Source organism: Rhopalosiphum maidis, chromosome 4 (genome assembly GCF_003676215.2).
Source record: "Rhopalosiphum maidis isolate BTI-1 chromosome 4, ASM367621v3, whole genome shotgun sequence".
NCBI classification, from domain to species: domain Eukaryota; kingdom Metazoa; phylum Arthropoda; class Insecta; order Hemiptera; family Aphididae; genus Rhopalosiphum; species Rhopalosiphum maidis.
The window spans coordinates 11,951,391-11,968,017 of NC_040880.1; the positions used below are offsets into that span (position 1 = coordinate 11,951,391).

At 24.2% G+C, this 16,627-nt stretch overlaps 1 protein-coding gene across 3 annotated transcripts in view; it reads left to right on the forward strand.

The window, feature by feature from the left end:
* The window catches only part of LOC113548370 (allatostatin-A receptor-like), a 173,233-nt gene that overhangs the window by 100,390 nt on the left and 56,216 nt on the right, over nucleotides 1–16,627 (forward strand). For 2 of the 3 annotated variants that reach the window (XM_026949220.1, XM_026949221.1), the window contains exon 4: nucleotides 5,451–5,769. In XM_026949220.1, the coding sequence (XP_026805021.1) occupies nucleotides 5,451–5,720 (270 nt within the window). In that variant the 3' untranslated portion in view covers nucleotides 5,721–5,769. Of the gene's footprint in view, nucleotides 1–5,450; nucleotides 5,770–6,467; nucleotides 6,511–16,627 lie in introns of all 3 variants that reach the window. The other variant, XR_003404882.1, reaches the window with a different exon arrangement.

Sequence of the window (16,627 nt, forward strand, 5' to 3'; positions counted from 1 at the left end):
CCGAATAAATCATTAAATTGTTACCATCACAAAACTTAAAACGATTTCCTCCGAACCCATTCGGGAGTAGCTGTATCTTAATCCCCTTAATGTTCAATAATAATTACCTACATTATATATGTTATATAACCCCAACGGCATATCGTAATAATTGTTTTTCTCGAAAATATTTATTATGTATATCACGAGAAACCGGAAATTAAAGTACAAATATGAAAATAAACAGAATGATATATATATATATATATATATTATATTATTTATTGAGTTATTTTTTGGTTGGGCAGTTAGAGATATTTTTTAAAATTGTGGTGGCCTAAACGTTGAGTGAATCGTCCAAACACGTTGCTGGTAGAATTATTTATAATTATTATTATTATATGAGTATTAAATTAAAGTGTGCGTATATTATACACAATACATTTATGAAAATAACTGTAATCGTTCCGTGTCTACGTTTATACATATATATATATAAATAATACAAAGTAGCGATCGCGTGTCCTACGAATGGATAGGTACTCAACCAGTGATTGTGTTCCAAATTTACGGAGCTTGGTGCAACATAAACAATAATATATGCCCATTAAACAAAATTCTCATTCATAATTCATATTAAAAATCTGAATGTTATAAAAAAAAATTATATTCGTTTATCAAAAAAAAACCTCGAGGAAAACAAAAACAATAAAGCGTTCCATAGCGTTTTGTAGTAGTATCTGTATGAGCAATATTTTTGCACTGCTACAGGCGTAATATTTACGGCAATTTTGACAACAGATTTAGTTCCCAGAAATATATTATACGTATTTAGAATTAACCACATTTGGCGAGCTTAAGCGCTAAAAGTTTAATGAAAACAATTTTTGCTGCATTAATTATGTAATACAACATATTATTTTGATATTCGTTTTTTCTTCGGAAGAGTTTCCTACCCGCGCTAAGACGTCGTACCTATATTTTAATATAACATGGCGAATATGAAATACATACAACTTAATATTATTATATTAAGAACACGTTTTATATCACAAATTAAAATATACACTTTCAAGTAATCACATTAATATGTAATTCCACTACGCTGTGGTACGAGATGATGAAAATAAAATGAATTACCCAAAGATTCACTTTTTAATAAAAACTAAAATAAATTGCAAATAAACGTACTATTTATTTTTTTTATAGAGATTGAGGTAGTAAAATATTTGTCGATCTGCACATGTAGGTGTTTTAATTCAGGAAAAAAATCCAAATAGAACGCCAATTAATTAAGTGTGAAAAATTTGATTTGTGGTGTTTATTTAGTATATTTTGCCGAGAGTAAAATCTGTTCAAAGTGTTGGTTTATCTAAAAACAATTACGTTGGGCACGTTTTTAATATAAATTTCTACACTGTCTAAAGTCGGTAATATATCCAGATTATGCAAAATAATCGTTTAACAATGATGCATATCCGTGAATTTAGATTTTATCTGATATAAATGATATTTTTTTTTTTTTTGTTTACCGTTAAGTATAAAATTAAATAAGATCAACAATTTAGAGGTGAGAAGATAATGATAAAATAAATGTAGCATTACTTCATTCGTTTTAGTGTTTCAATAAAAAGTAGCAATAACACTTACAGATTTTGAAATATTTTAATGATACACAAAATAAACTATTAATGATAGTTACATTATATCCAAATAAAAGTTTTTTGAGGCTATGATCATAAACATTTTCAAAGTTTAGTCAATTATATCTCTAGGGAATCTCTAAAAAGCTAAAGGTATATATTCGCTATGGAAAATTTATGAGCTTACAAAAATTACAGATAAACGTTTAGACGACTGACAGAGGTTTAAAAGTTCAATGTATGTTCAAAACTTTGGATTAGAAAATGAAAACTTATTGAAAAAAAGTTTATTTCTAAATATAAAATATATTTATTTATAAACATATTAATAGTTAAAGTTATCAAATGAATTTAAAAAGATAAATACATGTTTGATTAAGATATTTAAAAATATTTCACACTATTTTGAAATACTGACTTTTAAACAATATTAAATTTTAATGTCATTATTTTCTGCTACATAAAAATGTAGACACTATAATATCTACAAAAAATATATTATCATAAACAAAAATAATTCAAAATGTTGTATGATATAATTCTGAGCCCAATATCTAAATTAAGAGTAATAAAATATGTTTAGCTTAATTTATTTTTATAATCCAGAAAATGATAGTTAAAAAATTGTCTCAAAAATATAACGATTAGCTCCACTACCTCCAAAATTCGTAATTTATAACACTATAATAATATATGCACACATAATTTAATTCAATAAATTTAAAATAATTACAGAGTAAATTACATATTTTTTCCAATTCCAAACCATATACATTTCAACATAACTCAATTTATATTAATTTTAAAAAAATAAAAAAATCTGATATGTATATTATTTTTAGCTCAGTGTTCATTCAAGTGCATTTATAGTAAGTTTCTGTTTATACTTCAGTGTAAATATTACATACATTATGTATATTTTATTATGAACAAAACATACGATTTTGTAAAACACTTGTTCATTTGTTTACACATTTATATTAAATTTTACCATTGTTTTTGTATAGGTAATTGGTTTTTAGTGAATGAAAAAAAAATAACCATCAATATTGATTAATTTATTTATTTATTATGAATTATGATTAAACGGGCAAATCCGACTGTACTGTTGTTTGGGACATAATAATAATAATATACAAAATGAGATGTTGTGAGAGGTACAATAGGATTTAAGTATTTAAGTGATTAAATTACTAAGATATGGATTTAAAAAAATAATGGAGTTACAAATAAAAACATCAACATTAACATTATTTAAATATGTTATATTATAGTTCTATAATTAAAAGAGAGTTTTTACCACATAATGTATACGCTGGAATAACACTAGAAAAATGTCGGTCTGTCTAATCGTATGACCAGCAACTAGAAATGTTAAATCCGATAACAGCTCTGGACAGTAAAACATAATATAGTCATTCAATAATTTGTATATAAAACAGATATCATGTTTTATCCTTATTACTTGTAGAGTATCAAGTTTTAAACATAATAGTGAAATTGATTTTTAGTGAATGAACACAAAAAAAAAAAAAACACAACCATCGATATCGGTTTGTATTTTTCGCATTTCCTATAGTATACCACACAATATGCACGCGGTCTATACAACTACAGTCCGGTGAATCCGATGCTTCCGCTGACTCCGTTTACGACCGACATGCCGTCAGGAGAGGAATATTTAAGTACAGCAATTTTACGAGTCTCACATGAATTTAACAAGACACATTATTGCTGTGCAAAATGCGATAAAAACATGTGACGGTTTCTTTCGTATATCAGGCCATTTCACTATAGCCGCAAAAGACTCAAACGTGACAACGAACGGTAATAATTCGTTAAATATAAAGTTTTGTGCTTTAGTAGGCACGCGCACATCACTTACGTAAAAGTCTGACTAGGCACATTGGTCAGGACGCATTATTACACTGGAAATCCATACGACATTACACATGTCACTTTGGTTTAGTTTAAACACGTGAACTCTGCCGTGAATCGGATGTCGGTCTGTTTTATTGTTCATAAATAAAATAAATGTGCGCAACGCTCATAGTGTAATTTATTTGGAACGGTATATAATAATACTGATGCGTTCTATAATCGTATTATATTGTTTAGTAGAAGAATTTTATCGAAAAAGTACATTTGACAAGTTATCTACAGAAAAAAAAACAACAGTATACCTACAACAGCGGTCTTGTAAAGTATTTATACACTTTTAAATTAAGTATTTGAGAAATATTTTAAACACTGTATTGGACGCATTTGTACTGGAAAATCAAATACATTTATGAAAACGCTTTTAAAATTTTAAAAGAACTTTTCATCACATTTAAGATTGTTTTTTAATAGTCATCATATTATTTTATTTATTACTAAACTTTTATTTATTTTATAATTCATTAACAGCCGTTTCAATTATTAAAGTATCGTATTATTTAAGTATTTCAGAATCAAAATATAAAATATGTGCTTTACGATTTTAAATTAGTAATAACTAAGAACAAAATTAATTTTCTTACTTGTTTGTATAATTAAAAAATAAATTTAAAAAAATATTTAATGTATTCTATTATGCCGAGTGCCTACTGCTTGTATTCGTTTTAAAATGTTTTTTTCTTAAAATTTAAAAATATTTGAAACGTGTATTAAATACTTTTTGAGTAAATGTATTGTATTTGTATCATCTACTGTATTTGTATTTAAATACAATTTCTAAAGTATTTTTTAAAAAGCTTCAGAATACAGATATGTATGTTTATGTATATGTATTTTTTTTTTTTAATGTAGCTCATACGAGTTATAATAGAATAGGTACCGTCATTTATTTAAATACTCATCTAAACTATGTCTCTAAACGCATTGTTTATTGTATGTTTTTACTACTTTTTAATATGAATGGAAGTAAAATATAATATGTATATTTTATGTCATTTATAAATGTAACGTCAAATTAAAATATGAATGAAAAACAAAATAGTTTTAAAACATTATTAAAAACAATATAATACGTAAATGTATTTATTACTTTTTTTTTCTCGAACAATTTGAGATTCACAGTCAAGTGAGGTGTGAATATAGTAGTAGATACTATAAATACTATTTTTCGATAACTTTTATCTCTTTACAAAATAAACTGTAAGTAACTACATAATACTATATTTTAATACAATTATCTTATAAATCAATAATATAATAATAAAATAAAATATGAAGTAATAACCACTTGAGTCAAAACAGGACACATACAAAAAATCTTAATTAATAATCCAAACTCACTCCAATGAGCACTTATCAAAAAAAATATTGAACTAATATACTTGTATTTATATTTCCACAATATAAACTTAAGTAAAACATAATAAATAATTTTAAACAATGTTATTTTGTTTAACTATTAATTTGTATTACTAATCTAAAAATGGACTAATAACTATTTTTTTTGAAGCCTTGACAAATAATTATAAAAAAAATAAAAATAATAATATTTATATATTATTAATTATACTGGACTTTTAGTGATTTTTCTTAAACTAATTGATTATTCAATCTCAGACAAGCGCCAGCTGCTTATTATTATACACTCTCGTCAATACTCATCGCATGATTCATTTATATACTTTTTATCTTAAGTACTACAACTACTACTACAAAATTGTATATAACTACAAAATGTGAACAAATCTATGCATATAATATATTGTGATAAAATATATTAAATAAATCTCATCATTTTGCTTAATATTTTTTAAAAAATCACCAATTGTGTGTATGTGTTAAATTAAATACTATTTATCCTATATTAATTAATATTATTGTGTTTTTCAGGTTATATTGGTGCTAAAAAGCATTAACTATTATGAAATCACGGCTATCAGTGTTATCGTTCAGATAGTCAGCCATTGTCTTGCGTACACCAACTCATGTCTGAATCCAATATTATACGCGTTCTTGTCAGAGAATTTCCGGAAAGCATTCAGAAAAGTGATAATTCCATGGAGACCGGAGGTAAATGTCCAAGGGAGATTTGCAAATGGAGATGCCCGATCAATGGCTGTCACTAGGACGACTAGAACGACTAACAACGACATACTTTGAAATACTGGAAAGAAAACATCGAAATATAACTAAGGATAAAACATTTAAGGTATATTATTTTTAAATAATAAATATTTCAATGTAGAAAAAGTATATAAGCTCACTATAATTTAGTGGGGTCAGGTGGAGTAAATGTAACATGATAAAGTAAATTTGATAAAAAATACATCACTACAGTTTCCTTTTACAGTTATGCTATTTAACTTTTTGAGGATTAAATAGTAATAAACAAACAGATTAAATATTTAATGTTACACTAATTTTGATATGTACTTTAAGTCGAAATAAAATAAAATCTAAAAGACAAATCGAATCATTATTTTAACCGTAACCCCATGAAATAAATTAGTAGGACCAACTAAATAATTCTTTTTAATATTTTTAAATTAGTTATTGTTACATTTAGTTACTAAACTAATTTATTAAATTTAACAGTATATTTCGTATGCAAAATAATAAATAAATTTACATCAACGTAAACGATATCAATGAACTTCCACGATATTGCGTTAAATATTATTATCACCTTTCATTGTTGAGTATTTTTATTTTAAACTTTTTTTTTAATGTAATAATTAAAACATTATTATTATTATTATTACCTTGATTTTATTTTATTTTTATCCCATAAAGTATCAAATTCAAGTTTTCAATAAATAAAAACAATAAAAACAATAAATTACGTAAAAAAAAATCCTTAAATATAGGCTCAACATAAATTTTAACTGGATTTATATTTTTTTTTAGGAATCTAATTAACGAAAAAAAAATATGGAAAAAAAAGTTTATGGTAAAAAAAAAATATAATTATGATTATAATTACAATATAAAATTATAATGCTACTAATTACATTAAAATTTTTTTAATAATTTATATTCGATAAAAATACTATTGATTTATAATAATCATGATATTAACACAATCATTACCTTCGATTTTACACTTCTCAACCTAACAAAAAGATGTATATTTAAAAATTAACTTCATAAAAATAATTATTTACAAGTAATTTAACATATTTTTCATATAAAATTACTTAGAATATATACAAATAATATTATATACTTTTAGAAAATTTAATTTTTAATTTTTCCGTTAATTAAACACAAATATTTTTTTTAAGTATATTTTATTTATTTTATTGGTTTTATATGTCACACTACAATAAAAATATAAGAAATCATATAACAGTACAATTAATGTATACTCCAAAATATGGACAATAATTATTATATGATATTATGATTGAATTGTTCAATAAGCACAAAAGCAACTCTAGTTAACTATTACAAACATCCGGTACGTACTATTATTTAGCTAAGATTATTACTCGGTGCCTTAGGATTTTCAGAAGGAAGAAAATTGACCATTCTGTTGCATTACACAGTCGCTTATAAATAAAACGGACTATAATAAGTGATCCCGAAAACGTGGTTCACTGACTGCCAGAATTTATGTGGAAATCTCTCTACAAGTTCATTAAGTAAACATTTCGATTAAATTAGAATTTGACTATTTTTAAAACATTGTAATAACTTGGTAGGATATGTTTTTGGTCGCAAGTAACAGTATCGAATAAAAACTGTTATATTTAATCATGCTCAAAAGTGTTAAGTGCGATAAACATTTATAATATAATATATAATATTATATTATATAATCATTACACAATTTATTACTATTAGGTACAAATGCGATAAATAATAATATACGATTGAAGAGTACCGGTAAAATAAATGAATGTTACGTATTTTAAACTGACTCGTGTCTAATATATCTTATACTTCAAGAAGAAATCATATTATATATACTATAAACTGTAGCTATCCAGTCTGGGTATGGTATTACCAAAATTAAATGCTAGATATTTTTGTATTTCTATTATAAAAAAAAAATAAAAAATGGCTGAGCTCTCTAGCGTGGGAGACTAGTAAGATTTTATTATTAATTTAAAAAGTAAATTCAATATACTATATATATATTGTTAAAGTTGACTAATACGATATACTTTTATAAAGTATTTATTCAAGCTTAATAATAACTTTAGTAATAAATAGAACTAATCGGGTAGACATGACAATTTTTTATCGTTATTTATTTTAGATAACTGTATTTCAGTTCAAATTTAATTGGTAAAATATTTCATAAGGCTAATAAAAAACGTAAGTTTTGTACTTTAGTTAAAATACATATTATGAACTGTGTATTAGTTATTCGTTAATTATGTAAACATAATATAGGATTGATGTTATTGATACATTACTTTTTAATTATAAAACCATAAAAAATACAATCAACTAAAATATTTATTTAATACCTCATTAGTTGGTAATAAACGAAAATTTATTGTAAACTTCATTTTAAGCTATCTAAATAGCTAATTAATTTACGTGTATGCATTAACTTTTTTAATTATCCATTTCTAAATCATTTTGTTCAAAATCGCCTTTTTAACCTATCGTATTTTAATACTGTATAATATAGTTAGTAGACAATACACAGTTAACGTGATTACCACATCATTATATCAAAAATGTAGCCCACGTGCACGTGCGACCGGCGAACGCTTTCAATGTTACGTGGCTCGTTTGAAATAGAAAACATATTAAAAATCAGGAGATTAATGAAATTAAATTGCTAAAACATCAATATTTTCAGAAAAATAAACTCTACAAAATAGCTATGTTCATTTTTTTTTTTAAATAATTAAATAAAAATATATATTTTTTAACTGTTTTACAAAAAACATTAAAATAAATTCAAACATAACATATTTTTGTAATTATTATCCCTGTAAAATTTATTAAAAAAACAAGAATTATGATATCACCATTATTTCAGGAGATATCGCAATGGGTAAATGCTCACGGGACACTGTATATATTACATTTTGAGTCAATAGCAACTTAATGTAGAATGGTGTGAATAGATTCGTGGTAAGCAATATAACTTAAAATTTTCAAAATTACATTGTATAAATAAATATTACCGTACGTTTTCCTAATTCCGTATTCCCGAATGACAATATTAAGATATAAAATGTACATAATACAATATTATATTAATATAGGTATGTAAAAACTGCAAGTTCCATTTCCTGTAATTTGGAAATGAAATAAAATCTTAGTTTTTTTATTTCGTAATTTTTTATTTTCTCCAAATTTTAATTTAAAATATCTACATAAAAAAAAAATATGGTTATAATATATAGTTTTAGATTCATAAATGACCATAAAAAAAATACTTATAAAAGATATTTCATTAAATTGCTATGCTTTTCTACTTCTTATTTTATGAATTTCTAAATAGTTTTGCTTTCTTTACAATTTCTACGAATTTCGTTAGGTAATTAAATTTTAATTTTAATAAGAGAGTTAAATTTTTAAGTATTTCTACCCAGCGAATAATATTTAATCGATATTTATAGAACAAAAAAACTAAAAAGTAATTATGTAATCAACCTATAAACGCTTTACAGATATTTAAACCATAAAGTTATAATTACAATAATCATTCTTAAAATTTCAAGTAGATGTTATACATTGCTGTGCCATATGAATAAGTTAAATATATTTTATAATTTGTGTTCAAAACAAACTCCATTATAAACTTTGTTTCTCATTTTCTCTAGTTATAGGTATGATTCCAATTGTCCCAGCTAATAATATAATACATAATATAGGTATATATATTATTTAGACGGTGATATATGATACAGTATTTATAAATAATTTTTATAGTTGTTTTGATACATTTTCAGTATGGCTATTCATAGTATTGCATGAAGATAAGTATCTTAATCTTGAATCTATAAATATTTAAAGAATTATTTTTAATTTTTATAAATCTACTAAACTGTTGGTAACTTTAACTACTTAATATAATGTATAATAAATAGCTTTAAATTCATCTAAACATATTTAAAATACCATTGTGTAAAGAAAAATAATATATAAATTATTATAATTTTATAATTAAAATATTAAATTGTTATTTTTTGTTTAACATAAATCAAACCCATGGAAATTTAAACATCGAAGGTTATAAAAAAGAAAGATTTATTGATATTTTGTTTTTGTGTAAATACATCTTTTTAGAAAACTCTATTAAATTTTCAATCTTTTCAAAAGAAATGCAAAAACGAAATCAAATAAATTTAGAAAAAAATCTAATATATAAGTAACACAAAAAAAAACTAACATTTTTATAAAAATATATTATTTCTATGAAATATTCCTATTTTTACAACGGTTTTTGATAATATTTATATTCCAATATTACAATTACTTAAATATTCCTACTTTTGAACCCCCCTCCCTTCACAGCAGAATCGAAATTAAATTAAATTTTCTACCAGAAACCACCATTAGTATTGAAGGAAATAAACGGCTCTAAATACCGTGACGAAGGACCAAAAATACATATAAATATTATAAACATCATCGGTAAAACCGCTAAATTCCTCGCTATACCCAGAATCAAAAAAGTAGCCAGCGTTTCTATGTTCCTAATAAAAATTAATTAATACTATTGCTAGTGAACATTTCTTTAAATATAATATTATCAATATATTACGGAAATATGCTTTGATGTTGCTTTTTCAACTCTTACATTTATTTTAATTTCTAAATATTTTAGATTTTATATAATATATTTTTTTAACATTTTAAGCTATTCAAAGTGGAGGTCCTAATATTATCATAACGTCAGTAAAATTTGATGACTAATATTTTTATAATAGTTCAAGTACCCATATAGTTTTAATATCATAACACTTCAGTTCATATAAGTTTATTATGGCACACTAAAAGCAGTGACTTACATAATCTACGTAAAATATTTTGTATTATAATATGGAATGTGATTTTGAATCCGGACTTGCCATAACACACTACATTACTATATTTCAACGAATTAAATTATACCTAAAACACTATTTTCATTACTAAAATATTTAGATTTTGAAGTCATCTAATGATTATAATAACATTTATTTCAGTCGTTACTTATTATCAGATGTGCACGTCATGTAATAAAGTGTGCAAATATATGTAAATATATTTTTTTATCTACCTTTAAAAATGAACCGACACTTGAAAACAGTTCCTTCAACTTTTCCAGACTAAAAACTAATAAAAATGTATACTTTTATGTTGTAAACGATACCTACCAGAGTCGTCAAACGAAAAGTTTATGAACAAAAACATATCATCGATTATATGACAAAAAAGTGTATTTTATAAAAATACATATCCTAAAAAATTGACTTAATTCAAGTTATTTTTTTTTTTTTATTGGAGATTTAAGTGTTCATATTATAATTATCGTTTTATTGTTCAACTTAATTAACTATTAATAATATATATAATTGTACCTAAATATGACTTAAAACGCTGAAATTATTAAAAAGTATTCAGTCATAAAATAATATAATACATAATATATCCTATAATAAAATCTACAGTTATGTGATAATAATACTAATATATTACAGCGAAAATCATAATAATTATTAAATAAACAAATAGTTGAACATTTTAAACAATTAAAATACTAAAAAATTCACTAAGAAAGTATTAAGAGAGTATTAAGAAATGTAGTATTTTTTTAAACTTAAAAATACTTTTATTAAAACATATTTTTTCAACTGTATGTACTATTAATTTTATTTTAAAGAATATACTTATAAAAGTTCTTCAAATATTGAAAGTATTCTTATTCAGATCAGCTTAACCAGTATAATATTGTTCATATAGCTCAGTGAAATTAAGATTATTAAATACGCATTTTAATTTTATTTTAATTTACTAACATTTTATTTACACAATAAATAAAAAGAAGATAATATCTGTATTAAAAAGATTAACACTGTGGTCAAAAACCGTATAATAATATTTTAATACTATAATATTGTTATTAATAGTCTATCGTTCAATCCTCTTCTTTAATTCTGAAAAAAATCAAGAGATTTCTTGGTTTTCTTACGTGTTTATTTAAACACTATTCAATTTAATAACCATTAATTAGAAATTATTTTTTGAAATCAATACTAATTATTATTATTATTATTTCTACTACTAATTTTTCAGTGTAAATCAATATACCATTAATCATTACAATATAATAACTGAATACGTCATATAACTAATTTTTATTTTTAATAAATATTGGTGAAGATACATTTCTAATAGCATATAAAATGTTATCTAGCAAATGTAGTATTGATCAATTAGTATTATTATAAGCCTAATAAAATTTATAAAGTTTCCGGGTATTTTAAATACTAAACAGGAATTATATTTAAAAAATGTTGGAACTGTTAGGTGAATTTATTTAAATTGGAAGGTTTTTCAGATTTTTAACATTTATGGAGGCTTGTTGAGCACACGTAGATATTTCAAATGCATTATTTTGTGTTCATGACTGATATCATGCAAATTAGATCAATTTTATTACTCAAAAGCATGCATGACGCGTGTGAAAACGAATAAAATTTGTTTCCTACCCAGAGTTTAGTATAACTTATACAGTGCATGCAAAAAAAAACATCCATAGATGTACAAAACTTATATCGTATGAAAATAAAAACTTATAAATATATTGCAAAATTGATTCTATTACCAGCAACAATAAAATGAAAACGAATTGAATGCTGTAGTAAGTTCAACAGTGTTCTGATGTTGAAGGATTGGGGTGTGCATTAAATTATTCTTAAAGCTTCGTGTCAGTTATGATTTGGAAAATGTGAAATAAACATTATAGCCATAGATTGAACAACCAAATGGCTCTAACAAAGAGCACCGTTTTTATACTTTGTTGAAAAAGTGTACTCTTGAATACTAAGCGGAAAAAAAATATCAATACAATATTATTATGGAAATATATACTTGTACACTCCATACGATATTCAATGATTACTCGTAATAAGTAGTATTTTTATTTTGATAAATATATTATTTTTCCATCATATATTTCATTTTGAATTTAATTTAAGTTTCCAAAAATAGCAGTACTTTATAGAAAAATAAATTAAATAAATAGTAATAAAAAAAGATTTATTATTCAACACTAAATAATAATAATTTATTATTCAATATATCTTTTACACGGAAACTTATTAGGTATACATTTGATAAAGCAATCGTTTGAACGCGAATCATTAGCCACTAATGGGAAATTCTAAATATTGTATGTTATTCTTAATTATGTTGTATGATATAAAATGTTATAATACATTTAATTAATTTAACTCGAATTCGTAATTATTGTTCAATGTTCACCAATATTAAATATTCATATACCACAAACATCGGTCTGTTCAAAGTAACATTAATGTTAATTAGTTCATTAATCGCTTAATGAATAAGCTGAATTTTAGATTTTATAATAGAAGAAACCAAATATTATTTATAATAAAAAGTGGCAACTATTAAATATTATTTTATAATTTAATTGTGAAGAGGACGAAGTTACTTATTATGTAGTCAATAATCATAATACTAACTTAAGAAATAGGGGACTACAACACTCACAATGTTTTTATTTAAATTGCACCCTTGGTCTTCTATACTACATATATAGAACATCTTATATACACCCGTAGGGTTACTGAGCTAGTTGGTTACTGACCCACAGGAAGATGTATATGGCCCCTCTATTAAGTTTCTAAGAAATGTTCATTTTTGTTTACAATACGCTGACTTTTTTTTTTGTCCACTCGGTTAATAAATTGAATTTGTGTCTATTTAGAAATATTTTTTTCTCTGAAACAGTGGTATATACTTTTATACTTGTATATACCGCTACATATATTTCTAAAGAAAAGACGGGCCTTCACTTTTTTTTCTTTTTAAGCCAAATAGATTATTTATAGTCAAAATATTGTGCATGAAAAAATAAATGTTACATGCTTGAATTTAATCTACTAGTGGATTTAGTTAAAATATATTACCATAATAACCAAGATTGGTCATAGTATAACACAAGTCAACAGTAATATTTTAGTAAATATAGATTTTTTTTTGTCATTAATTGTATTCTCGTTTACCTATTTTTGCAACAACCTCGACATTACGCGATAAGTGATTTCAGACTTGTGGGTTATAACTTATAAGACACTATAATTATTGTGAAGGTAGTATATTGTTGTTTTAAAAAAACATAAAATATTTTATCCTATTGAAAATGCTTTCCAGAACACTGGTTCGGTTGTGTATATACAACTATAACAATACTGTCTGTTGAAGTTAATTAATCTATTGCTGACGTACTTACAGGCCATCTGATAAATGTTAAACATCTTTAGCATGCGTGCCTATTACAAATGATTCCCATCGTCTTAATGGCCGTAAGGCTTACCGCATTTCCACCCCATACAATAATTGAGCCACAGACCAAGTTTCGGTTAATTATCAAGTTTCTAAAATAATCATCTTGCCCCTAACCTGCTATTTCAATATTTAGATTTCTAAATTTTGTGTTCCATAGTCTCGTCAACAATAAGTTACTTAAACTAGTTAACTGCCATTGATTTATACTATTTCATTTTCTCGAATTTATACTTTATACTTGGCCTGGTATCTAAATCATAGTATGATGGTCTATACATTGAATTTCATCTAAAACAATATCGTTTTATATATATTTTGTCGGGTTGGTAGACATTTCTGATATCGATTAAATTACTAAGAGAGTCGCTAAGCACGATAGCAATGGTTATTTGTTTTATTGGGTGACATTAAGAATGGCAAATTACAAGAACAGCATTCACATTGAATTATTATCTACGTGGTTATTGGTTATTACGCAATGAATTTCTGATCGAATAAAATAATATATACGGTTATATGAAGATATAATATACGTTCAATATAATCTGAGTTGAGAATCTTATATAGTTCCAATTAGAATCAAGTAAATGGTGATTTAGTCGCCCATGCTAGTGATACGGGAATTGCGTTTAAAACATATCGGCACTTCACGTAAATAAAGTTTATACATGCCACGTCCTTGGTTTTCGTTTCTTCCATACCGCAAACCGAATATAGTTACGTTTTCAAAACAGTATGATTATAGTTTATTATTATTACAAAAGCGTTCTTGAAATCATTACAAAATCGACTGGCATATTGGATTTACAAACGGTTGATTTGGACGTATAAATCAGTCTGCCGCCCGAGACGCCACAATTAAACGATTTAATTTCAAAATCTTACGCCAAAATAACTTATATTAAATTATAAATATGCGGTATCATCCACCGTGGTCGTTATTGATCTCAGTGTGTGTATGGTAAACTTTATTGGCACCCACTTAACTCTCTTGAGCAAAATGTTTGCGACATCAACGTTGCCTAGTCGTTTTTCTCGATTTCAAATGTAAAATAGCCCAATCACGTAGGAAATAAAAGAAAACACCCAAACATAGACCGTACGCTTGTATACACTATGTATAATACACAAGTTATATATTATATTATATGGACGTATAGAAAATAACATCAAGCTGCAATAGACGTCGCAAAAACTTTTTTTTCGTTAAACTCACTATAGCAAATGTGAAGATGTAAAGAAATTTCATTATAATCAAATAATATGAAAATTCAATTAATTTTTGAAACAATGAACCTAGAAAAACCTAAGGTATTGATTTTATTTAGCTTAAATCATAAATCTTACTTCAGTATTCATTACAAGTAAATTCAAAATCGTGTTATTAATACTTTTTTATTTTATGTCACTCTTAAGTGCATTAGTTTAACATCTACAGTTAATAATCGTGGGATATATTTACAATATTATAACTTTTTTTTTTTTGTATTATTATGACATGCTGATAGTTTTCGTGAAAAGAAACAGTAAAAAGAGTCCATTCCTAACTTTGTGTATAATATATTTAGTGTTACACTCCAATTTGTATCACCATTAAGTTAAAGTAACTTCATTACAGAAATTATTTCAACTACTTTTGAAAATTCAATTAATACGTTGTCATTATTTTTTAAATGCCTTAGCCTTATAGACTTAAAACATAAAACATAGATAGTGAAAATTAAACCAAGCTGGTTACCTATTCATGTGTTATAAACGGCAGCTACCTAATTAAATTCAAACTGTAATATTCGTCCTACATATTATCATTAATTTGTTTTCGTTAAATTTAATATTATGTTTCCCTTTTACCTCAACGGTTTCAGAATGCAAATTTTTAAATATTACGAATAAAAATCTAAAAAATAATAAGCTCAGTTTTAAACTGTATACATAAAATTTAAATATAATATATATCGTATATTAGTGGGACTTTGGACCAAGAATGGTTAAAATTTATACAAAAAAGGCTAAAATAAAAAATTGATAATTATTTACTTACTATAGTCATTTATTACTATTACTTATCTCATTTCTGTAATACATTAATTTTAACACTTTTTTTAGCTTTTAATCATATATTAAGTACAATATTATTAATTTAATATATTTTTTCATACTTATTGAATTCATTAACTAAAATTGTACTACACAATTATTTTATCTTTTAATAAAAATATTAATAGCATGTCCATTTTAAATTTTAATATTAAATAAATAAGCTCTTTGTCAATACAATTAAATTATAAGTAAAGAAAATGTCGAGAAGAATAAAACACACTCTTTAAAATTAATATCAACAAAATATCTTTATAAAAAAAAACAACGGTTATATTGATATTTAAATTAACGAAAATAAAAAAAATTACAGGACACTTTTTAATAAAGGAAATGTTTTATATTTACTATAATATATTGATATATCATTATTTAAGGAAAAGTAATTTATGAAATTTGATCTGAAAAAACTCTTTTAGATTTAAAATTTATATTTTGCAGTGAAATCATAAAATATTAAAAACATAACTATAATATTT